This window comes from Balaenoptera musculus, chromosome X (assembly GCF_009873245.2).
Source record: "Balaenoptera musculus isolate JJ_BM4_2016_0621 chromosome X, mBalMus1.pri.v3, whole genome shotgun sequence".
NCBI lineage: Eukaryota > Metazoa > Chordata > Mammalia > Artiodactyla > Balaenopteridae > Balaenoptera > Balaenoptera musculus.
The window spans coordinates 45,348,360-45,374,535 of NC_045806.1; the positions used below are offsets into that span (position 1 = coordinate 45,348,360).

At 43.9% G+C, this 26,176-nt stretch overlaps 1 protein-coding gene across 5 annotated transcripts in view; it reads right to left on the bottom strand.

The window, feature by feature from the left end:
* The window catches only part of SMC1A (structural maintenance of chromosomes 1A), a 45,558-nt gene that overhangs the window by 19,030 nt on the left and 352 nt on the right, over positions 1-26,176 (bottom strand). For all 5 annotated transcript variants that reach the window (XM_036841103.1, XM_036841104.1, XM_036841101.1 and 2 more), the window contains exons 2-19: positions 21,275-21,463; positions 21,044-21,156; positions 19,854-20,057; positions 19,522-19,760; positions 18,625-18,883; positions 18,391-18,531; positions 17,064-17,146; positions 16,702-16,909; positions 15,174-15,359; positions 14,901-15,080; positions 14,654-14,800; positions 14,417-14,554; positions 13,323-13,439; positions 13,110-13,216; positions 9,521-9,662; positions 7,643-7,788; positions 7,398-7,551; positions 6,238-6,348 (exon numbers count right to left, since the gene is read on the bottom strand). In XM_036841103.1, coding sequence (XP_036696998.1) covers positions 6,238-6,348; positions 7,398-7,551; positions 7,643-7,788; positions 9,521-9,662; positions 13,110-13,216; positions 13,323-13,439; positions 14,417-14,554; positions 14,654-14,800; positions 14,901-15,080; positions 15,174-15,359; positions 16,702-16,909; positions 17,064-17,146; positions 18,391-18,531; positions 18,625-18,883; positions 19,522-19,760; positions 19,854-20,057; positions 21,044-21,156; positions 21,275-21,463 — 2,864 coding nt within the window. The remainder of the gene's footprint in view (positions 1-6,237; positions 6,349-7,397; positions 7,552-7,642; positions 7,789-9,520; positions 9,663-13,109; positions 13,217-13,322; positions 13,440-14,416; positions 14,555-14,653; positions 14,801-14,900; positions 15,081-15,173; positions 15,360-16,701; positions 16,910-17,063; positions 17,147-18,390; positions 18,532-18,624; positions 18,884-19,521; positions 19,761-19,853; positions 20,058-21,043; positions 21,157-21,274; positions 21,464-26,176) is intronic.

Below are 26,176 nucleotides of genomic sequence, written 5' to 3' on the forward strand. Positions count from 1 at the left end.
TGGGCCCGTGAGCCACAATTACTGAGCCTGCGCGTCTGGAGCCTGTGCTCCGCAACAAGAGAGGCCGCGATGGTGAGAGGCTCGCGCACCGCGATGAAGAGTGGTCCCCACTTGCCGCAACTAGAGAAAGCCCTTGCACAGAAATGAAGACTCAACACAGTCATAAATAAATAAATAAATAAATAAAAGAACATGAATTTCTTTTAAAACAAAAAACAAAAAACAAACTACTACAAAAGACACTTTGTAACAACTAGGGAAATTTGAATATGGGTGGAATATTAGATATAAAATTATTAATTTTCTTAGGTATAAAATTGAACTGTGGTTATGCAAGAGAATCCCTTGTACCAGCATGCTGAAGAATTTAGAGCTGAAGTCTACAACTTCCTTCAAAAGGTTCAGCAAAAACAAAAAAAGTGTGCAGTGCAGAGGGAGGGAGAGAGTCAAGAGAGATAAGAGAGAAAGCAAACTGGGAAAATGTTCATTGGTCAATCTAAGGTGAAAGGCATATGGGTGTTCAACTGTACTATTCTTTCAGTTTTTCTTGTAGGTTTGAAAAGTTTCAAAATTAAAATTGGAAAAAATAAAGGAGAATACTAAAAAGCAAAATCCTTTAAAAATTGAAAACTAAACAAAAGAAATCTGACTATATATTAAGCTGGTTAAACACTCAGAAGATTCTTTCAAATCACTTTAAAACATAGGAACACAACTATCCATGCCCAGTGAGCCATTAGCTTAGTGAGCCATTAGCATCAAGGAAATCTTAAATAGCATTCAATAATCGAATTGTTACTAATAATATCTTATTATGATTTTCTATATATATGATAGGCTAAAGTAAATATACTATTGAATACTTCCTAGAAACCAGATTTTTAGCAAGAATAATTGGAAACTCAAACATAAAATCAACGTTAAACTGTGAAAATTACAATTTCAATTGGAAGTATCAATATGAACTCATGATACATTTTTCCCTCAAAATAAAAAATGCATTTTGTAGCCCAGTCTACTGAAAAGTTCTAGAAGCACTGAGCAACACAGCAGTCATGAACATTCCAGTGTCCAGATGGTAGTTGCTAAATAATAGCACTCCCTACTAAAAGAAGTCAGAGCTTCTCAGAGAAATGGCTAATTCCAGATCTGGGGTGGGAAACGTAAAGGATGAGCCTGGACATACCAGAAAGCAAGGAAGATATCAAAGACTACAAGAGGGGACTTCCCTGGTGGTCCAGTGGTTAAGAATCCGCCTTCCAATACGGGGGGGCGGGTTCAATCCCTGGTCGGGGAACTAAGATCTCACATGCCATGCGGCACAGCCAGGAAAAAAAAAAAAAAAAAGACTACAAGAGTTGTGTCAAAATTATTCAGAAGGGGCTTCCCTGGTGGCGCAGTGGTTGAGAATCTGCCTGCTAATGCAGGGGACACGGGTTCGAGCCCTGGTCTGGGAAGATCCCACATGCCGCGGAGCAGCTGGGCCCGTGAGCCACAGCTACTGAGCCTGCGTGTCTGGAGCCTGTGCTCCGCAACAGGAGAGGCCGCGATAGTGAGAGGCCCACGCACAGTGATGAAGAGCTGCCCCCGCTTGCCGCAGCTAGAGAAAGCCCTAGCACAGAAACGAAGACCCAACATAGCAATCAATCAATCAATAAATAAATCGTTAAAAAAAAAAATTATTCAGAAGCCAACTTGAACGAGTTCCCACTGGCCAAAGATACAACACCTTGATGCAATGAGAAGGATAATAACCACAACAGAGTGCAACACATCAAATGTGTTTAAATCCATAAGTTCATAATAACATGAAAACAACTCAGTGGACAAATCTTGAGAATGCCTAAGAACCAACTCATTATTTTATAAACTGGTAAATAAAGGGCAAGAATGAAGCACATATATCCTGCCTTTCCTATACAAACCACCTCAGGGTAACCAAATAATTGAAGAGAGGAAATCTCTTTACAGTATTCCAGCTAATAAAGAAATGATAGAATAAGATGACCATTTTGCAACCCCTGACAAATTATGTAATGGATCTAGGCAATAATCATCATGGCTGCAAGCCACACAAAAAGAGCCAATGACCAGACATTATAAACCTCCTGATGGAAGTAATGACGTCATATGAAGTAGTCTTGACCAAAATAAACCCCAAAACTTGAATCTAATCAAACCTCTAGATCTGAGCTGTCCAATACAGTGGCCACAAGCCACATGTCACTACTGAGCATGAAAAATGCAGCTAGTGTGACTGAGGAACTAAAGTTTTAATTTTATTGAACGCTAGCTAATTTAAATTTAAAAACGGATACTCAATTCAGTTACTACAAAACTTCTAAGTATATTTGGAACAACTTAGGTATGTGGTTCTCCTTTTTCAATTGTAAATTTTAGGATATCTAAATACAGATCAAGTATTTCTGAGTAAAATTTAGCATCCAAATTGAGATGTGCTGGAAGCTTAAAATAGATAATGAATTTTGAAGACTTAGTACAAAGAGATGGTTAAATTTCTCATCAATAATTTTTATACTGTTTACGCATTGAAATGATCATTCTTTTGGATATACTCGGTTAAACAAAATATAGTATTAAAATTAATTTCACCTTTTAAAAGTTACACATGTGGGTGATACTGTATCTCTATTGAACAGCACTGATCTACATGTAACTACCCACTTACAGGAACTATGGGAGACAGCAGAACTTATTTTTTTTTGCTTTGTTCTGGGGGAACATTTTAAAAACCACAGGATACAATCAACAAAGTACAGAATGTAGAAAATCCTTCAGGAGAAATGAGCAAATTTCTTCAACAACAATAAATATTGCAGAGAAAAATAAAAACAGACAGAGGGGGAACTTTTGGATTAAATGAGACTTAGGAGACATCATCAACCAATCACTATATCAATCATCTATCCCTCTTTCATCTTACTTGACTCCCAGTTCAAGCAAGCAAACTGTGAGTGTGTGTGTGTGTATAACAATCAGGGAAATGTGAATACTAATCGTAATATTATTATTAAGGAATTATATAATAATATATAATTCCAATGTTAAGTAATTGGGTTTTTTGTATGATAATGATTCTAAATATTTTTAAGGATTTTCTCTTATAGAGATACATTCTGAAATATTTACAAATGAAATGACATGGTGTCCAGAATTTTTTAAGTAACCTGGGGGTGGGAAGGGGAGGATGGAGTGTGTGGGGGTGCATATGAAACAAGTTTGGCCATGAGTTTATAACTGCTGAAACTGGTGATGGCCACATGAGACAGCACTGTACTATTTTACTTCTGCATATGAAATTTTCCATAATAAAAATCTAATAAGAACAATAGCAAAAATCAACTTGAAGTGGCTCCCGCTGGCCAAGAATGGGACAATTTGAATATCAAAAAGAAAAATGACTCCAAATAGACTGAAACATACCAAAATACATTTAAACACTTAAGTTTATAATAAATATAAATTAGAAACCTCACTGGTCACCTTTAAAGGTTACAAGGGCAACCAACTCATTCTGAAAGCTGGTAAATAAAGGCAAAGAATTAAGTATTTATTCTACCTTTTCTGTACTAACTGAATTTCAAGGGAACTAAACAGTTGATGTGAGAAAGTTCTTTTTTAGAAATCCAATTAATAAATGTAGGAGGAATGAAAGAATCAGAAAATTACCATTTTGCAGCCCTTAATAGATGTAGGCAATGATCGTTCGTTAATAGCTGCTAAAACCAGCTGTGAAAGGCTGATAGGGAACTTTATAAGATTGATGGGGCTAACAACACCTGAACATGGTGATCATGATTGTTTTTCCTTTTTTAACTTTACATTACGTAAATTTTTAAACATTCACAGAAATGCAGAGAATAATACAATGAACCCCACGCACCCAGCTTCAATAATTATCAACTCATGGCCAATACTCTGCCATCTATATCCAATTTCTTTCTATATTCAACTATTTTAAACCAAATCTCAAATGTTTCATCCATAAATACTTTAGTATGTACCTCTAAAACAGGGTTTCTGAATCTCAGCACTAATGATATTTTGAGCCAAATAATTTGTTGTTGTGGGGGCTGTCCTTTGTGCACTGTAGGATGTTTAGCAGCATCCCTACTGTCTACCCACTAGATACTGGTAGCAACCTCTGCCCCAGTTGCGACAACTGGGTGTGACAAGAGTATCTCGACATTACCAAATGTCCCCTGGGGAGGCAAAATCCACCCCACCCATTGAGAACCACTGTTGTAAAAGGTAAGGACATTTTAAAAATAAAACCACAATACCATTATCACCTAAAAATATTAACAGCAATTCCTGAACATCATAAACTATCTGGTCAGCGTTCAAATCATCCCAATTGTGTTACATAAAAAATTTTTTGCAGGTTTTTTTCAAAGCAGGTTCCAAATAAGGTGCCCACATTACAATTGGTTGATATGTCTCTTAAATCTCATTTAATCTATAAATTCCCCTGTCTCTCTTTTCTTTGCAATAGATTCAAGGGAAGGCCACACATTGTAACTGGTTGATTTGTCTCATAAGCCTATAAAAGTTCTCCCTTTCTGTTTATTTCTTTCTTCCCATTTATTTATGGAAGAGACCAGGTCTTTTGTCCTTTAGAGTTTCCCACAGTCTGGATCTAGTTAACTGCATCCCTGTGCTTTTATTTAACATGTTCCTCTGGCACCAGTGTTTCATATAATTGGTGGACATAAAAGCTTAATCAGATCCTTGTTTGAGTTTTTGGCAAGAATATTTCATAGGTAGTGTTGAGCATTCATCAATCTTATCATTACAAAGATAGAGAGAACTGACATTCAGTGTCTACTGATGCGATGCAAAAGGAAGTTCATAAGTACACGGTACCACATATGATATATTCTTGCCAAAAATAAAAAATGAATCTGAATCCAATCAAACCACAGATTTAACTACCAGTTTATAGGAAACACAAGGATGGAAGAACATGTTAAAAAACATCATGGGACACAATCAGCCAAATTCAGAGTATAGAAAATTGTACAAGACCAATGACCCAGTTTCTTCCATAAATAGCAAGAAAAAAATAAAAAGGGATAAAAAAATGTTATAGACCATAAGAGACCAATTTAAACACATGGACCTCACTTGAATCCTGACTTAAACACAGAAACAATATTTTTAAAAAAGATATTTATGGGACATTCATGGAAATCTAAACATTTATTGAATATCAGATGACATTACACAGTTAGTGCTAATTTTTTGGTATAATATCGTGGTTACATTTTTTAAAAAGGTGTCCTAGAGATATATACTGAGGTAATTATGAATGGAATATCTAGAATTTGATTTAAAATGTGCCAATCAGGAGGGGGAAGGGTATAAAAAACAGGATTGACCATATGTTGCTAATTATTGAAGCTGGATGATGGGTACCTGGGGTTCATCATATCATTCTCTCTACTTCTGTATCTGTTTGAAATTTTCCATAATAAAAAAGTTAAAAAAAAAAATCAAGTCCCCCTGCCTGGCTATAAGGAAAGATTGGAAAGCATCAGAAACTATTTGGAAGGCTCCTACAGTAGTCCATGTGAGTGGTGAAAGCAGCCTGAACTAGAGAGACAGTGGAAATAGAGAAAAGTAGAATTCAGTAGATATTTGGAAGGTAGAATTGACAGGGCTTGGTAATTCATTGAATATGCAAAGTGAGAGAGAGAGTTAAGGACAAGGCTCAGATTTCTGGTTTGAACCTGGGGCTGGCACTGAAGAGAAGAGGCCGATTTGGGGAGGAAGGCTGGGGTTTGAGGTACCTGTGGGCCCTAGCATAGAGACGGCAGCTGAAGCCAGGGGAGTAGAGGAGATACCCAGGATGAGAGAACACCAAATGAGAAGGAAAGGACACCTGGGACAGAGCCCTGAGGAACCCCCGAGGTCTATCTGTTCACTGTACAGGAGCCTGTTCTCCGTGTATCTGGGCTGAGATGTGTACACAGGTGGAAGGGGAAGACTGGCAACAGGCAGGGATGGGGGCAGCTGGGGGTGGAGGTGGAAGATGTGCCTGTGTCTGTGTTTGTATATGGGGGGAAGCCATGGATCACAACTCCACCCCACCCCCCGTCTTGCCAGCTCGCCCCTCTTTCCAGACGTGGTCTGTCTCCACAGGGCCCCCAGATGAGCTGACCCTCTCTCTGGACAGCTGGGAGGATGTACCCACTCCCCGAGGCTGAGCCTCACCTTCAGATCCTCACACAGGTCGCCGTAGTCAATCTCGATGAGGGCCTCTCGTGCATAGATATTGGAAGTTCGTTGGGAGCCACTCACTGAATCCTCCCCCTGGGAGCTACCCTGCAATGGCGAGAGGGAGATTCAAATGGAGCCGAATGGCCATAAGAGCACTTGCTCCTCTAGAGGGGGCTGAGGGGCTCCTTTGCAGCCTTCGATGTCTTTGAGAAGCACCTTGCTAGAAAGTACTTGTGGCAAAAGGAAGAGCAGCTCTGACAGCAGAAAGATCTGAGTTCAAAATTGGGCTCTACCGCCGACTAACCGTGTGACCCTGGGCAAGCCATGCTGTTGCTTGAATCCTCATTTAAACACACAAACCCTCATCTGCAACACAGGACAATGCCTGCCTGGCAGGGTTGTGCTTAGGATTAGGAGTAATTATATCACATGCTACCATGATGCCTGGCACACTGCTGGTGTTCAAAATATTTTGCTGAATTAAATGGAAATGCTATTTGGGAAGAAAGGAGGGAGAAAGACATGTGGGACTGAAATACATGTTCAGGTCAAAGACAAGATATCTGCAAACCTCCTCTCAGTTAACATTCCCACCCCCTTGCTACCAAGCTTCACTTTCAGTGGATAAAATGCCTTGGCTCTTCTATTGGCTGGTGTCCCTCCCTTTCCCATAACTAAGCTTCATCACCTCTGCATTGCTGATGTCCCTTACCCAACTCTCTCCTGGCCAACCTCCCTCACTGCAGCTAAGTTACCATCCCTCAGGTCCCTCAATTCCGTCTTCCTTTGCTCTTGGCTAATGTCCCTCAATTCCCACTCCTACCAATATCCATCACCTGCTGGAACTATCTTAGCTCAAGTCCCTAAGGTTAATGAATGACTTCCTCTTCTCCTGGCTTACCTCCCTCACCACCTACTGACATGCAGCCCTACCCCCAACAACTTCCCTCTCACACCAAGGCTATTACCTTTCACCTCACTTGCCTTCACAGCCTCACCCTGCCTCATCTCCCCTGCATCCCTCCTTTTGTCTCTCACCACCTGCACCCACCATCCTTTTCTCTCTCTCTCACCTGCCCTCCCTAGCGACCTTCATCCCCCATTCTTGGTTATGTTATTCACAGCCCACACCCACCACCAGCCTTAATACTCACCTCTTCCTGACTAATATCATCCATGGTGCCCTTAGACAGTGGCAACTTGATGTCCTGCATCTTGCAGGCCTGTAGCAGGTTGTGGCGGTCACTGCGTTTCTGTTCAAGCTTGGTCTCTATGGCTGTCACCTCCTTCTGTAAATGGGTCATTTCCCTAAGAAGATCCAGGAAGATAGGTGAGACCCAAATCCAGCAAGCTGCCCATACTACGTACTTCCCCCAGGCCCAGGCCTGAACCCACTCACTTGTTGGCGCCCCCCAGTTTCTTACGAATCTCCTCCATCTCATGGTTCTTGTCATTCACCTCTGACTTCTTGGCCAGGTGCTGATTCTTCAGGTCTTGTAGCTGGGCCATGGTCTCATCTATGATCTTCATGTGTCTTTGTTCCTCCTGGTCCCAGCACGGTGAACAGGACAAGAAGTGAAGGCTTTCCCCAGCTCACCTTGGGATCTTCTCCCATTGTCCCCACCCTTTCCACCAGACAGTTTGCTGGAATCTGTTTCAATGAGCTCTGCTTTTACAAACCCCCATCACCCCTCTGAGTTCTTTTACCTTTTTCCAAATTATTTTGTTGACCTCCCCCTTACCCCAATATACAAGTTGCCTGCTGTAGAAAAGTTCAAAGTATAGGAAAAGTATGAAGCAGGAGGAAAAAAAGAAATTACTTGTAATCGCACCAGCCAGAGAGAACCAATTAACATTTAGCCTATTTCCCCTCAGCATTACTTATGGACAGGTCTACATAGCTGAGACTAGATTGTAATTAAAAGTCTATATTCTGACTTAATGTTATTTAAGCATCTTTTCCACACCAAGACTACTGTCATGAGCAATAACATCAATGTTTTTGAAACACCCACAAAAACAATACTGTGTACTTTCCATGAGTACATATATATGAATGCAAAAGTATTTAAGTAAATGCCTATAAGGTCTGGAAGAATACACCCTACATGAGATTAGCCCCAAGAAGAGTAAGGGGACTGGGATTGAGAGTGGTCAGTCAAAGGGGACTGTCATCTTACCTATTATGTTCTGATTTTTTTTTAAAGGAGAATGTTTTCATTTTGATCTGAAAGTCACAGAAGGGGACATATCTGCAACTTTCTCTCAAATGGCTCATAAGAAATAATATGCAGGGCTTCCCTGGTGGCGCAGTGGTTAAGAGTCCGCCTGCTAATGCAAGGGACACGGGTTCAAGCCCTGGTCCGGGAAGATCCCACATGCCGCGGAGCAACTAAGCCCATGTGCCACAACTACTGAGCCTGCGCTCTAGAGCCCAGGAGCCACAACTACTGAGCCCGTGTGCCACAACTACTGAAGCCCGCACGCCTAGAGCCTGTGCTCCACAACAAAAGAAGCCACCTCAATGAGAAGCCCGCGCACCGCAACGAAGAGTAGCCCCCGCTTGCCACAACTAGAGAAAGACCATGCGCAGCAATGAAGACCCAAAGCAGCCAAAATATAAAAAAAAAATAATAAAAAAACTTAAAAAATAAACAACCTGGGGGACCTCCCTGGTGGCGCAGTGGATAAGACTCCGTGCTCCCAATGCAGGAGGCCTGGGTTCAATCCCTGGTCAGGGAACTAGATCCTACACGCATGCCGCAACTAAGAGTTCGCATGCCAGAACTAAGGAGCCCGCCTGCTGCAACTAAGACCCAGCACAACCAAATAAATAATAACAAAACAAAAAACAAAAAACAAAAACATCAACCTATGTGTCAGCATTTTGGATTTCCTCATGTATTACTGAGGAGAAATGTATTCTGAAGACTCTCAATGGATGGTGCCAAATGGCCTAAGAATGTTGGTTTTGTGCATCATGGCCAGTATCCTTTTTTTTTAAAAAAAAATCTTGGGTGATGTGATAGGAAACAAATTACACATAATTGTTTTAATTTGCATTCCTTTGATTTCTACTAAGCCTAAATCATATATACGTGTTTATGGGTTATGTGAATCTCTTCTTGAACTGTTTGTGCCACTTACTCATTTTTTCTCCCTATTTAGGTCTTGGTGTTCTTCTTATTTAGAAGAGGGCTTTATAAATTATGGATATTATCTCTTCCAATTTTTCCTCTTAGCTTTTAGTTTAGTTTTTCATGGTCTCCTTCCTTACCTTCTTGAGCTTTTCTATCTCATTTTCATCTTTTTTCACTGTCTGCTCCCACATGTGTACTTTATCCTGGTCCTCCTTCAGTTGGTTCTTTTCAAAATCCAATTGGATGCCCAAGCGAGTCTTCTGATTCTCGAACTCCAAACTGTGGGGAGAAAGGAGAACTAGGCCTAGGGCACAGGGACTCAGTTACTGCTGAATTTTAGTCACCACTCAGCTCATCCACATAAAACTGTCCCCTGAAGTTACAGAACTAAGTTCCTTGGCCTAGCTTTGTAGATATGGCACAAGGCAGAGGAGATTGGGCCAAACTCCATGAATCCTCCTTTAAACACTGGAGCCCCTGTTCCGAGTTCCTAGAAGGAGGCACAAAAAGGTCCACCTGAACCCACCAGCTAAGATAATTCCTATTTATTAAGCTTCTATGTAATTTACATACATTACCTCTAATCCTCTAATGAACAGCTCCACAAGAAGGCATTATTATCCTAATTTTACAAATGAGGAAACTTGGGCCAAGAGGTAAAAGACCTTGCCCAAGGACACAGAGCTGGCAAAGTGAGATTAGATTCCAGGTGTAAACACCAAAACCTGGGTTTCTTCTCCTACGGAATACTTGCAATATAATGTGGTGGGATAAGGGGACTGGTATCCCAACTCTGCCATTTACTATGAATCTCAGACAACTTAGTCATACTTTCCATGCCTGTTTTCTCACCTGAAAAATGGAAATAATAATAGTACTTACCTCAGAGTTATTGGGAGTTAATATGTATAAAGTCCTTAGAACCATGCCTGGTACACAGTAAGTACTCAACAAATTTTAGTTATCATCACCATCTCCAGGTATACTGGCTGTATTCAGTTCATATCCAGTTCATGGGCTTTGACTCTTTCCAACTACCCCCTAACCCCCGCATACACCTCTGCCCCAACATTCCAGAATCTCTAAAGGGGCAGAGCTTGGGTAGTACAAAAAAAAAAAAAAAAAAAAAAAATGGAGAAAATAGATTCCTGCTAGTTCCCTCCTCCCTATCTCTATAGAAACTCAAGAGTATGTAACCAGCATACGCAGATACTAGCAGGACAGGCAGGTCTAACTTCCAACTGTCCCTCCACCCCCCAATATGGTGTGACAGATGCTGCCAGATGTCATGCTAGCAGCTTAAACCTATTAGTCACTATAATCCAAATGGAATGTAATTAACTCTATAATTTTGAGCTATGCAATTTTAAGTTCAATCTCCTAAGCATGACTCACAAAGCCTTCTGTGATCTGGCCCCTGCTGACCTCTCCAACACCTCCGTCTTCCTCCTGACCCCATTTTTCTGCTCCAGACATTCAATACTTAGTTTGCAGAACAAGGTATGCTCTCTCACACCTCTGAGCATGCTGTTCTCACTGCTTGGAACTCCCTTCTTCTGTCTACTGTTTGGTTGGCTAAATCCTACTCACTCTACAGGTCTCCAGTTCATCACTCCTTGGTCTGCAAAACCTTTCCTGACAATTGTGAGCAGGTTCTTAGTTTCTACTACACTTTGTTGGGTTCCTCCCTTTTTGGTATAATCATACCCCATAGTCCATAAAACACTTATGATCGCTGTATGTACAAGACCTTTCCCTTGTCTCCTTTGGTTCAATCTGATTTCTACTCCTATTATCTTCCCTACAGTGAGCATGTACACCCAAGTGACATACATACATACATACACACATATACATACGTACGTATATAACCTTAAAAATGCATATCCTTGTAAAATGTTGTTTTGTTTTTAAATTTATACAAATGTACAGTGTTATAAATTTATCCTGTTACTGCCTGTAAATCTAGTTCTTGTCTGAACTGCTACACAGTATTCCATAGTCTGTATAGTCATCACATTTAACTTATACTTCTCTGCAGTGATGGCCGTCTACATTGCCACCAATGTCCCACTATTACAAATTATGCCAAGATGAACAACTTTGAATGTGTCTCTTTGTCACCCTGTGGCCAAGACTCTCTCTGGGATATAGACTCAGGAGTGGCTTTGCTAAGTCACTGGGCTCGTGTAGACTTATTTTCACCAAATACTGCTAGATTGTTTTAATTCGCATTTCCTCTAATTAGGAATGAGATGGAACATCAATTCACACTTACTAGCCATTCGAGCTTCTCTTTCCATGAAATGCTAACTACATCCTCTCTCCATTATTCTATTGGGTCTCTAGGTTTTTATTTTTCCTTTTGTTGATTTGCAGCTCCTTGAACATTTTCCTCTGTATTTTCTATCTACCTCAAGTACAGCATCATTCTGAAACTGCTGATCTACTTGTTTGTCTCCCTCATTACTCCATAACTCCCTGAGGACAGGGACAGTCTCTGATTCAATTCTATATCCCTTGAGCCTGACTTGGGGGTAGGAGAGCAATGAACAGTTACTGTATGGGTGATGGGCTAGACGAACTGCTGACTGAAGCCCTGGGTCCAGGGGGTGACCTCCTTCAGAGAGACTGTGTCGTGTTCATCTATCTTACCCTCATCTCCCCACCCTCTCCAATACCTAGCACAGGACAACTTGGCACAAGTAGGTATTCAAACAAGGTTTGTTGAACAAATGAATAAACTAAAGTGGGAAAGAAAGGAGAAACTTGCTTTGTTCTTACTATTCTTCCAACCTAGAACTTTGGTCCTCCTCTCCCACATCACCCATCAGGACAATGACAATAATAAAAGCTAATATCTATTGGGAGTTCCCTGGTGGTCTAGTGGTTAGGATTCGGTGCTTTCACTGCCATGGCCCAAGTTCAATCCCTGGTTGGGAAACTGAGATCCTGCAAGCCACATGGCGCGACCAAAAAAAAAAAAAAAACTAATATCTATTGCTCTTAGTAGGTGCAAAGTATCATGCTAAATACTTTATAAGGATTAAGCCCAACCTCTGATCCACCCCAACAATTCTGAGATAGGTATCACAATTATCCCACTTGACGCATAAGGAAACTGGGGCTTAGAGAGGTCAAGTCACTGCCCAAGATAAATGAACCATGGAGCTGGGATTTTAACCCAGGTAAACCACGTTTAAAGCTGGTACTCTTTTTTTTTTTTTTACTTTTTTTGGGGGTTTATTTAATTTATTTATTTATTTATGGCTGTGTTGGGTCTTCGTTTCTGTGCGAGGGCTTCCTCTAGTTGTGGCAAGCGGGGGGGCCACTCTTCATCGCGGTGCGCGGGCCTCTCACTATCGTGGCCTCTCTTGTTGCGGAGCACAGGCTCCAGACGCGCAGGCTCAGTAGTTGTGGCTCACGGGCCCAGTTGCTCCGCGGCATGTGGGATCTTCCCAGACCAGGGCTCGAACCCGTGTCCCCTGCATTGGCAGGCAGATTCTCAACCACTGCGCCACCAGGGAAGCCCTAAAGCTGGTACTCTTAATCCCTATACTGTGCCACATGCTTCCCTGATGTCCCTGTTCTTTAAGGATGACCTACCATAAATGCCCATCGTTGTAAAAGCTGCTCCCTGCCTTATGATGGCATTTGACTTCCCAGATGTCAGGCTAGGGGCTCAAGGGCACCCCAGTCTCCCCTTCTAACCACACTTCCACCTACCGCTTCTTGGCGATTTCATTCTGCCGCTTCACCTTCTCTTCCTCAAACTCCCGGATGTTGCGCACACCAATCTCCCGACAAAACTCTTCAAATACCTCATCCTCTACCTGAGGAGAGAAGCAAGGGAGAGAAAAGGCCCTCTGGGTCAGAGTGCTGCTTCCAGCCTCAGTCCTGCCCTGATGCACATGCTGGCATGGCTCATCCTCTACCAACCTGGTTCATTTTCTCCTTCAAGTCTTTCATTTCCCTCTCTCGACTCTGGATGATCCTCTTGATATCATTGATTCGAGGCCCAAAGTTGGCTAGCTCACTCTCCAGCTTGGACTTTTCCTGAAGGAAACAGGGTTGAGAGGACAAAAGAGACCAGGATCCTTGGAGAAAAAGAGCCACCCTGAGTATACTGACCCCATGGACAAAAAGGGCTAACTTGCCACATGCTGAGAGAACCTGACTTAGCACTGCTGTCAAGGCTGCATCATATCTCACTTGGACCATCACATGGCTTCCTCCCTGGCCTCTAGTCAGCCAGCTTCAATCCAAAAGGCTGGGCACACAGTAAACATCATTACTTACAGGTCCACACTCCCTCATCAATAACCCCTGGGGCCAGATATGTTTTGGAATTCAGACTTTTTGATTTTAGAAAAATGATACATATACTACATATTACATAACACCTCCAGGGTGAGCTGGGGAACCACCCATAATCAAACACATTAATATATCTATAAAACTACCCCCACCCACAGGGACTGAAATATCTGTAGCTCACTTTGAAAACTTTCAGAAGAAACTCAAATATTTGTTGAATGAATTAGTTATGTTAATAGCACCTAACATTTACTGAACATTCACTGGCTATGAGGAATCAGTCTAAATACTTCACATATATTAACTCATTCAATCTTTGTAAGGACCCTATAATTCTAACCCCACTTTACAGATTAAGATGAAAAAATTGACACTGAGAGGTTTATTTTGTTTGTTTTTTGTTTTTTTTCCTGTTTTGTTTTGTTTTTTGAGTACCTGCAATACATATGTTTGAAAAAGATATTGTTTCTGGAATATATTTTTCAAAAAACTTACAAACCAATACAAAAATGAGCAAAAGATTTGAACAGATACAACACAGAGGTTTAGTAACTTGCCTAATGTCATACAGAGCCAAGATCTGAACCCCTGCTTGTCTGACTTTATGCTATGTCTGGTCCCCAAAGGAAGTGGGACAAGTTCCCCACCCCCAGAAAAACCTAGGCCAGGAATGTGAGGATGGCCTTTGGCAAACAGGGCTGAAGGCCAGGCCCCACCTGCAGATTCAGGGCCAGATGTCGTGTCTTGGTCTGTTCTAGGTCACTCTGTGAGTACTTGAGCCGCATCTGCAGTCCGTGGGCCTGAGACTGCACCTGACGTAGTTCTGCCTCTTTCCGCTTTGCCTTCATCTGCTCCTAAAGTGGACAAGAGAGAGGGGCTAGGTGGTAAGAAGGTGGGCAGCTGGCCTGGGCTTCGGACCCCCATTCCTAGGGACAGCCCTGCCTATGGCTTACCTTCAGCTCTTCTGTCAACCGCTCTTTCTTCTCTTTCAACTTGTCTACTGCTTTCTCATCCCAGCGCCGGGCCTTGGCCTTCAGATCACTAGCCCCGCCAGAGATCACCCCTGACTTCTGGAACAGGGTCCCATCCAGTGCCACTGTCTACATACAGCAGGGAGTAGAGAGGAGAGGGGAGAAGCTAAACAGAGGAATCGCCAATACTAAGCTTGTCCAGCTCCAATTTGGGCAAGGGAATCCATACCTTGTGGCGCTGGTGGCCTCCAAAGGCAATGCGGCGGGCATCCTCCACATTGTCACAGACAAGGGCATTGCCACAAGCGTACTGCAGGGCTTTTTTGATGTGAGGTGGCTCATAGCGAATAACATCAATCACCAGCTTGGCCCCCTTCAGCTCCCGGAGTTTCTCATCTGTAGGTTTCACCTGTGAGAAGAAGCTCAGTTAAGTGGCGGAACACGGAGGGCTAGGAAGAGCAGCCCTCTCACACTGCCCTGACCCCATCACCACCAGCTTCACCTCCAGGTAATCAAGAGGCAAGAAGGTCTCAGGCTCCCCACGCTGCTCCTTGATATACTGAATACAGTCCCGGCCTGTCTTCTCTGAGTCCACGATAATGGCATCCATGTTCTTACCCAAAACCTTGGTTACTGCAATCTGATACTTCTTTTGTGTGGGCTGGCAGAGGTCAATGAGGCGGCCGTACTAGGGAAAGTCAGAAGAGAAAAGTGAAGCATGAGGCTTTTGGGAGCTGGCCTGGGAACCCCAATTCCCAGCCTGGAAGGGGGTGGAAGCAGGGCAGAATTTCTATCAGGAACACAGCCCCCACACTATGGAAGAAAAACCTACTCTGGCCCCAAAGCAACAACAACTTCAGGCAGTCATGTCTGAATCCAAAAATCATCTTTCTAAACCTCACTTTTACCATTTCACAGACCACTGCCACCCCAGGCATTATGCCAGAGACCCTATATGCATTATATCAAATTCTCACAAACACCCAGCAAAGTAAATCTCTTTGTTTAGTTCACTTCCCCCATGCCCCCCAAATCAACCATGGTTCCCTAAGAACTATCAGATAAAGGGTAAGATCTTTAAGGGCAGTGACTGAGCTTAACTCCTTCTTATCAACTCCCCAGCAGTGTCTATAGGAAATATCAGGAAATAGTTGTGGAACTCAATTAAGTTGAACCCAGGGATGGAATTACAGCAATAGAGGAGTAATATTCAGGGAATCTGGGGACTCAGGATTTGGTTTAAGAGGCCAAGAGATCTGATAAAGCCTAGTGAATGAGCTGGTTGTTACATGCCAAAAAAGCTCATACTGAAGCCTGCACAGAGCTACTTCCTGGGAGCTAATTCCTGCCCTGTGGCCCCTTCCCTTCCCAAAGCCCTCTCCAGTTTCCCCACCTCCCACAGAGGAGTGGACACAAGCAAGACAAAACTTTCAGAAAGATACAACTGGTGTGATGAAAAGAACACGAGGTTAAGAATCAGAACAAGTTGGGTCTGAACTGCAGTTTTTTTTCTTTTTTTAAATTTTATTTATTTATTTATTTTGGCTGTGTTGGGTTTTCGTTGCTGCACGCGGGCTTTCTCTAGCTGCGGTGAGCGGGGGCTACTCTTCGTTGCGGCGCGCGGGCTTCTCACTGCGGTGGCTTCTTTTGTTGCGGAGCACGGGCTCTAAGCACGCGGGCTTCAGGAGTTGTGGCGTGCGGGCTCTAGAGCGCAGGCTCAGTAGTTGTGGCGCACGGGCTTAGTTGCTCTGAGGCATGTGGGATCTTCCCGGACCAGGGATCGAACCTGTGTCCCCTGTACTGGCAGGCGGATTCTTAACCACTGCCCCACCAGGGAAGTCCCTGAATTGCAGTTCTTATACTTATAAGCTACGCTGTTTTGAGCAAGTCATTTAACCTCTCTGACCCTCAGTTTCCCTAGCTGTAAAAATGGGATTAGCAATCCTGTCCTCACAGGGCTGCTGTGAAAATTATCTGACAATGAGTGTGAAAGTAAGTGCTCAGGAAATGAGTTCCCTCTCCACTCTTACCACAGAGCCAGGGTACAGGCGCTTGATGCTTTCCATAATTTCTGCCTTTCGCTGTTGGCGGCTGCTCTCCTGGCGGTCAATGCGTGCATCCCCCAGCTGCTCCATCACCTGGTTCAGCTCCTTATTGATCTCATCAATTCGCCGCTTGGCCATCTCCACCTCCTCTGTCAGCTCCCCCTCTAGCTTCTTCTGCTCCTCGAGGGACTGCCTACAAAGTAAGGAAACACAAGGGTTACCCTGGCTGGCCAGAAAATATTCCTGGCCGAGAGGGACTCTGTGGGTCCTGCCTGGAGAGGGGCAGGACAGGAAGGGTTCACAAGAACAGGCCTGGAAGTAAGAGGGAAGGTTACAAGGCCACATACTTGCTAGTTGTGATGTATTCCTCCAGTTTCTCAATCCGCTTCTGATTCTCTTCAATCTCCCTCAGCTTTTGCTTGATCTTGGCCTGGGAGAAAGACAAATACACTACATCACCATAGGCTGAGTAAGTTAACTCCAAGACCATGGGGCCCTGGCTCACCCTCCCCATGTGCCTGCTCATCCAAGAGCCCAACAGTCACGGACAATGGGTCACTAGTGCAGGAGGCCCATTAAAAAGCAGACACACAGGGACTTCCCTGGTGGTGCAGTGGATAGGAATCCGCCTGCCAATGCAGGGGACATGGGTTCGATCCCTGGTCCGGGAAGATCCCACATGCTGCAGAGCAACTAAGCCCGCGAGCCACAACTACTGAAGCCCGAGCACCCTAGTGCTCGTGCTCCGCAACAAGAGAAGCCATCGCAAGGAGAAGCCGGCACACCGAACAAAGAGTAGCTCCCGCTCGCCACAAAAAGAGAAAGCCCGCGCGCAGCAACGAAGACCCATCGCAGCCAAAAATAAATCGAATTAAATCTTAAAAAAAAAAAGCAGACATACAGATGGTGTTCAATGTGGCTCTGCTAACTGATGGGGTCACCCTGGGCCCTATGAAACCCTCTCATAGGTGTTCTACCCAGCCTGGGCTAACTTCCTCACCAATCAAGAGAGGCTCGAACCAAAACAAAGTAAAGCTTTCTGGGCCTTTCTGCACCTCTGTTTTCTCATCTGTAAAATGCAGGTAATCTCCACTTCATATGATATCCATTAAGTGCTTAACATACTTAGCTGTTAATACTAATGCCTAACGCCTTCTTTTAAATATTTAAAAGTACTTAGCATAATGTCTGGAACATTGTAGGCTCTTGGGGTACTATAATAACTTTCTATCATTCTTATTATTTTATTATTATTGTTATTAGGAAAACAGTAAGTGAAGTATACTTCAAAGTGTGGGCTTTAGGGACTTCCCTTAAGGTCCAGTGGTTAGGACTCTGTGCTTCCACTGCAGGAGGCGCAGGTTCGATCCCTGGTCGGAGATCTAGGATCCCACATGCTGCAAGGTGCGGCAAAAAAAAAAAAAAAGTGTGGGCTAGACTGCCCAGGTTCACATCCCAGTTCTGCCACTTAATAACCTTAGGCAAATTACTTCACCTCTGTGCTGTACTTTCCTCATTTGGAAATTGAGGAATTAAATGACTGTATACACGTAAAAAACAGTGTCTAGCACACAGTAAGTGCTTGCTAGATGTTAGCTATTGTCATTACTGTTAAGACTATCATTACTTCCTTTTCTCTGGACCATCATTCCTAATCTTGTACGGCATGCCCACCTCTGTCTCTACTTTCTTCCGCTCTTCCAGATCCAACCGGTCCTGGTCGGCCTTCTGGTCTCGATTGAACTTCTCCAGCTCCTGGGCCAGGGTAGCTGCTCTCTTGCTGGCTTCTTCTTTCAACCGGTGATATTTCTTCACCTGTGTCAGGGACAGGGAAGGAGAACAGGGATGACCAAGTCAGTCCATGTCAGCCCAGCGATCTCTCTACTCCCCACCCCCCCAAGAGCTTACCTGATTCTCCTCCAGGGTCAAATCTCTGCCCTGACTCTGACTCTCCTCTTCCATCCGTTCCTCAAACTCCTGCCGGGCTTTCTCCACTGACAGCATCTCCTTTTCCAGCTCATCCATGTCACCTTTACGCTTCTTGTAATGCTTCTGAGCATTCTGTAGGGACTTCTTGGCTGCTTCCAGCTTCTTGATTTTGTGGGAGGTATTCTCCTTGGCTTTGATGTACTGAGGCCGCTTCTGGTTCAGCTCTGAGTCCTTCTCCCTTTTGCCAGAGGGGAGGGGGGAAACCAGTTAGCACTGTGGGAGAAGGGAGGGTTCCAAGGCTTTTTAATCCAAAGGGGGCCTAAACTCCAAGCCTCAGGGAAGTGCCTAAAAGAACAAGGGCCTGATGTCCCACAGATCCTCAAAAAAGGGGCTATTCCCTAGAAATGATGGCTTCAGCCTGGCATTCCAGCCACTCTATAAGGTAAAGCTACCACCCCTGCCTCAACCCTAGCCAGGCCAGGCCCCTCAGTAACAACTCCCAAGAGTAACCTGTGTTCACGTAATCTGACTTAACCTTTTCAAATTTCTGTCCTTTAAACTTCAAGCTCCAGTTTTCCTCTTCTAGGAAGAGACTACCAGCCACGAGTGGCTTCCCATCACTTCCTCTCACTTGGCAAAGCCACCACCCCTTTCAAGTTCTCCTCTTCTGAGTACCTATCTACCCAGAGTCTGAGTACTTAAATACTCTATTTGTCTAAAATGCAAGTCAACAAATGTGCCTGATTCTAGCCAAAGCAAGTCAAGGGGAAGATAGAGAAACTAGTATAGGCACTGGGCTCTGGGCTCAGAGGAGCCCTAGGAAACAGCACAGCCTCTTGGCTTTCCACAAGTCACATGCCCAGGTCTGCCACTTACTTGATCTCCTTCTCAATCTGCTGCTGCTCCCGCATCATTTTGCCCAGCTCCTTCTTCTTCTCCTTCAGCTCATCCTCTACCTTGTCCATCCGCTTCTTGTCCTTCTCAATCTCCTTGTTCTTAGAGGCCAGTTCTTTGTTGAGCTTCTCGATTTCCACTTCATTATGATAAAGTTTGAAAAGTTGCAACTGTACCTGAGCTCGCACCACCTCATCCTTCAGGCGCTGGTAGCGGTCAGCCTGTGCAAATAGGGGTGTGGAGGCAGGGGTGCATCAGTAAGGCACTGGCTTCAATCTGGCCTCTCAGAGCCCAGAGGCAACCTGGCCACCTACCTCTTCTTTTTCTTGTTTGGCCTCCTTGCGTTCAGCTGCGATGTTTTTTTTGCGATGGTAATTAAACTGCGTGTCCTCTTCAGCTTTCACCATTTCCTTTTTTCGCTTGTCATATTCCTGGGCCAGCTCCCCAGAGCGACTGATCTCTTCAAAAAGAGCTGTCCTCTCTTTGGGATTCTTCATGGCAATAGATTCCACAGCGCCCTAGTAAAGGTCAAAACACTCTCTCCACTTAGACCCTAGCCAGTCCAGTTCCCGCTACCCACTCCCACTCAATCCTTCAGAAAAAGTTCACTGATCCCTTCCCCACACTGGGTGGCACATTTCACCATTGAGCTTTGAGGACACATTCCCTGCCTTTTGAGGTACATGGGGAACAGAAGAGATAGAAGCAGAGACAACACCGTGTGTTACATACAATGACAGCAGTAGCACAGAAAAAGAACTAAATGAAGCTTGAGGGTAGGAGACTGGTAGGGGTACCTATGTAGGAAGGTTTCCCAAAGGTGACATCTAAGCTGAGTTTGGAAGATGGGGAAGAAACTAACCAAGAAAGTAAGAGAGACGAGGTTATTCCACGTAGAGGAAAATTAATATTGCAAAGGCCTGCAGGCCAAAGAAAGCAGGTGAATTTGGGGAATTGTAAAAGGCTTAATTAGGCTGGAAGGCAGGGCTAGAAGGGAAGAGTAATGGCATATGAGGCTAGTGAGGTGAGCAAGAACCAAAGGGTGGTGTTTCATGAATGATAGGAGTTGGATTTCATGCTAAGGCAATGGTTCTCAAACTTTAGTGTGCATCATAATAACCTGGAGAGCCCGGGAAAACACAAATTGCTGGGCCCCACCCCATACTCTCTGCCCCTATAGGTCTGGGGTAGGGCCTGAGAATGTGCATTTCTAACATGTCCCCAGTTGATGCCGATCTGGAGACTACAATTTGAGAACTGCCATCAGAAGGCAATGAGAAATCACTGAAATGTTTTAAGGAGAGGAGGGAAAGAAACATATTTGTGCTCCCATAAGATGATCCTGGCCTAGGGGATGAACAGGAAGGGGCCAGACTGGAGTCGGGAAGCCCAGTGAGGAAGCCGTTACATTAGTTCAGGGGAGAGATGATGAAGCCAGAGATGCAGCAGGTCCAGTGGGGATAGGACAAAAAGCAGGTAGCCAATAATTGTTAAAAATGCCCACCTGGAAGACGAGGAAGTTACGAGCTTTGATAAGAATGCCCAACTTCTCTAATTCCTCACTGTATTCATGTAGCTGGACCACTTTGTTGTTGATCTTGTACTCAGAGGACCCCCCTACAAGACAATGCATGAGTCAGCCGAGGGTTAGGCCTCCCTCCTACCCCAACAAACTAGTCTAGCCACCCCCCGATGCTCGTGGACCCAAGGAGAACCTCTGGCCAGCCTCACCCACCAACAATGACACGGGCAAAGGTGCGGTCCTCAGCACCCTCCTCAGAGTAGACCATGCTGACAAAGGCCCGGTTGGCAGCTGGCTTGCCCACAGGAGCTCCATGGATCAGGTCCCTCAGGGTCTTTACCCGCAGGTTGCTGGTTTTCTCACCCAACACAAAGCTGATGGCATCCATGAGATTTGACTTACCTAAGGGAGGACAGGACAAAGTAGAGGAGGGGAAGTCAGGAAGAAGGGGAGAGGAAAAGGAATAAAGGAGACACTGACAAGAACATAAATGTTCCCTAATCACTCAGTGCACAGACTAACAGGAGGACAAAATACTGCTTTGCCCCTGTAAAGATTGGGCCTGACCAAAGCCCTGGATCAAAGGCTTAGAAAAACAGCTCCTTTGCAGTTACCACTTACAGCAGCCAAAAACTAGAACCCCATCTAAGGAAATGGTATATTCACAGAATAAATCGTTCTACAACATTTTTTTTTTTTTTTTTGGCCATGCCGCGCAGCATGTGGGATCTTAGTTCCCCAACCAGGGATCGAACCCAGGCCCCCTGCATTGGAAGTGTGGAGTATTAGCCAGGAAAGTCCCTCTACAACCTTTGATGACATGGGAAAATACCCACAATAGGAGAAACAAGCATGATACAAAACTCAACATAGTTTGATCTCAACCAAGTTTAAAAAAAAAAACACACAAAACAAAAAAACACACAGGGGCTGAGGGAAGGGGGAAAATGCAGAGCTGTTATTTGATGAGTATAGTCTCAGTTTTGCAAGATGAAAAAGTTCAGAAGATTGATTGCACAAAAATGTGAATATATTTAACACTACTGAACTGTACACTCAAAAATGGTTAAAATGGTAAATTTTATGTTATGTGTATTTTAACATAATTTTTTTTAAAAGGCATATTCCTATAGTGATACAACATGAAGCACACAGGATCACCTATGAAGTATCTTACCAAAAATATTTGACCTGAATCTAAACAAACCTTTAGACCTACCTTCCAGTTTATAGGAAATACAGCAGTTAGAGAAACATGGTAAATGACACCATGAAAAAACCTTAAGACAAACACAGAATGTGGGATATTCTACAAGACAACTGGTCTGGTCTTTTCAAAAAGTCAGTGGCTTTTGGGGAGAACCATTCCAGGATACAGAGATTACTGAGACATAAGCAAAGGCAGCACACAAACTTTGATTGGATTCTGGTTCCAAAAAAGATCCCAAAAAGACATTTTGGGGAGCAATTTGGGAAGCTTGAATATAAACTGGATAACTGATGACATGAGGAAATTAATTCTCTCAGGTGTGATAACAGTATACTGGTAAACAGGAGAATGGTGATCTTAGTAGATGAATGCTGAATCCTTTAGGGGTGAAACGTCATCATGTCTGCAATTTACTTTCAAATGACTAAGTAAAACACAGGTGTAGGTTTGAAAAGTTTCATAATCAAAACTTGGGGGGACTTCCCTGGTGATCCAGTGGTTAAGAATCCGTCTTGCAATGCAGGGGATGCCAGTTCAATCCCTGGTAGGGGAACTAAGATCCCACATGCCACGGGGCAACTAAGCCCGCATGCCACAACTAGAGAGCCCATGCAGTGCAACTAATGAGCCCACGTGCCACAACTAGAGAGAAGCCCACACACTGCAACGAAGAGCCTGCACACTGCAACGAAAGATCCTGCATGCCACAACTAAGACCCAATGCAGCCAAAAAATAAATTAAAAAAAAAAAAAAACTTGGGGAGAGGGAAAGGCATAAAAATATAAACAGTATAACAGTGGTCATTTCTGGGAAAGAAAATAGGTAACAAGTCAGGGAAGGGAGAGAATCTTCTTTTTTTACTGTATATCCTTTGGGATTTTCTGAATTTTATACCATGTGCATATATTCACTATTCAAATAAATAAATAAGGCTTTTAACATTAAGAGTGATTATCTTTTCAGTAGTGGAGTCACAGTTTTTACTTTCTCTATTTTAGACTCAGAAAAAAATATATTTAAAAAAATTTAGACTGGGGTTGGGGGTAGGGAATAGTTTAATCTCTATAAATTCTATCTCAAGATTCCCCCCAACATGCTATCTGACCTTGAGCTGAGGACCTGATTTCTAAAACCCTTCTACCCAGCTATAAAAATGGCAGCCCAGGTCCTTCCACAGAGGCAGTACAAGACAGTGATTAAGAGCTTGGGTTCTAGTCCAACAGACCAGGTTCTAATCTTAGTTTCACCACTTTTAGCAGACCTTCCTTTCCCTCACCTGCAAAATCTGAAAAACCATGACTCATGGGTAAAGCATCTAAAACAATGGTTGGCACATAGTTCTCTGTGGGAGTGGCGGGAGCACAGGTATGACAGGCACAGGTTCTGATCCTGGCTCTGAGAATCAAGTGTGCAAGTGATCACAACTCTTTGTGCCTGGATCTTCTCATCGATAAAACAAAGATAATGGTATCTCCCTCCTAGGGTCATTGTGAGAATTTAAATGTAAAGTGTCTTAATAAATAAAGTACTTGCCACACAGTGAATGCTCAATAAATGGCAATCCTATCCTAACCAGGTCTGGACTCTTAGCTTAGTCTCTCTTATCACAGCAGGACTGGCACATCATGCAGACCAGGAGTCAGCCTTTTAGGCACTCATTTCCAACTTCGGGGCTTCTCCCATGCTCTCCAAGGATGGCAAGAACATCTCACAACCAAAGGCCTCCCTACTCTCAATCATTCAATATTGTAAACATTTTTATAACATGCATTATGACCTGAACAATGATATAATGTTTCAAGGAATGTCTTCTTTGGGGCACTCCATAGACCAGTGATGAAGATACAAAACAGAATAAACGTTAACATGTAGAAAGTGTCTACTGTGTGGCAGAGAGGAATTCACTGAGGGGAATCAAAGAATGCCTCGTGGAGCTGGGCACTGAAGAATGGGGTCGGATGTAAGCCTGACATCTACTCGAAGAATGAGGAAGAAGGCGGTCTCTTCCCCCTCCCCAACTTTCCTTTGATTATAAAAATGTAGCTCAACTTAATCCTTGGAGCAGAGCTCCCTCGCCTTCCCACTTGTATCCCTCACAAGCATCCTATAAATCTACTTCTTGCCTGTCAAAAAAAAAGAACGGGGTAAGGGAGGGCCAGTCAGACCAAGGGCCTTTTCGGAATACCTGGGTATACAAATTTACCCATGTTGGGGAGACTGAATGCCAAGAGGTGCATCTCAGCTCTTTCCACAGGGGCCACCACACCAAAATCCTAAGAAACTGCAGTGGAACCCCAAGCATTAGCCATCTAGGCCAGTAGTTCTCAAATGAGGTGGGGGAGGGTGGAGTGATTTTGCCCCTCCCCCCTGGGGACATCTGGTAATGTCTGTAGACATTTTTGATTGTCACACCTGGAGGGGGTGGGGGAGTTGCTACTGTCACCTAGTGGGTAAAAGCCAAGGATGCCACTAAACATCCTACAATCCTAAAAGCCAAGGATGCCACTAAACATCCTACATCTTACAATGCCACTAAACATCCTAGTGGGTAAAAGCCAAGGATGCCACTAAACATTCTACAAGGACGGACCCCACAGCAAAGCATTATCTCACTGGAAATGTCAACAGTGCTGCTGTTGAGAAACCCTGCTTAATAGAGAGCCATATCTAGGCAAGACTCCAGGGAAGGTCATCAGTTACAGCTACTTCAGCAAGGGCAGTCCCTCAGGCTAGAAAGTGATTCAGCTAGAACACCTCTGAGGTGAAGGAACACAGCAGGATTCCAAACAGATCTCTAATGTCCGTAGATGGGAGGACTCCAGGGTGTATAATTTAGAGATGGGGAATTTAGATATGAAATAGAGGCCTTATCTGACTAGCCTTTCTTTCTTCCTTTCCTTCCTTTTTCTTTCTTTTTATTTTTTCTCCCAGTTTTAACAAGATATAACTGACATACAACACTGTATTACTTTCAGGTGTACAACATGATTCTGTATTTGTATATATTGCAAAATGGTTGCCACAATAAGTTTAGTTAACATCCATCACCTCACAGTTAATTTTTTTCTTGTGACTTTTTTAAGATCTACTTTAAAATATACAAAATATACAATACAGTACTGTTAACTAATGACCATTCTTCCTAAAAAGCCATCCAAGTCACTCTATCACATCACTGTATCACATCAATCCTGCACAGCACTTATCACAGCCGAAAAATAACTTATTTCCTCCTTTATTATCGTCTTTCCCCTCTGGAATGTAAGTTCTCCGAAAGCATGGCTTATTCTGTTCTCGGCTGTTTCCACAGCACCTTGACTGAATAACTCCTTATAAAGCAGTAAGCATTCAATAAATTTGACGAGCGAATGAGTTCTGACTTTTGACGGTTTCAGTGGTAGGAAAGGCATGCCTCGAATTCGAGGCATCCCCACCTCTCAGTTGAGGCCGGGGAGTCGAGACCCCAAGCACTCCGGAGACGCGAGCTCGGAGTCCGAAATTCAAAAGTGCCGCCTCCAGAGAAGAGTTTTTAAAAGAAAAAAAAAAAAAAAGGAATTGGAGTGTACCAACGCAAGGCGGGAGGGGGCGCTGGGATGAAGCAGAAGTATACCGTTTGGCCCGGAGGCTACGGGAGGGCCACGAGCGGTCCCACATCTGCCGGGGGGTTCACACAATGCGTGGAGGCCGGATGCAGCTGCTCCGGGAAGGAACTGCGTGGCCAGCTACTGGCAGCCGGCTCCGGACGCGCCACTTTTGGCTGCAGGGGGCAGTGGGCGGGGTAACGTACACTTCGGCCCGTACCACTGGGGCCGGGAAGGGGGTCGCGCAAAGAGCGGGCAACTGACACCTGGGGAAAAGGTTCGCGTCAGAGCACCCGGGCGGGAAAAGCGGGTCCAGGTCGAAA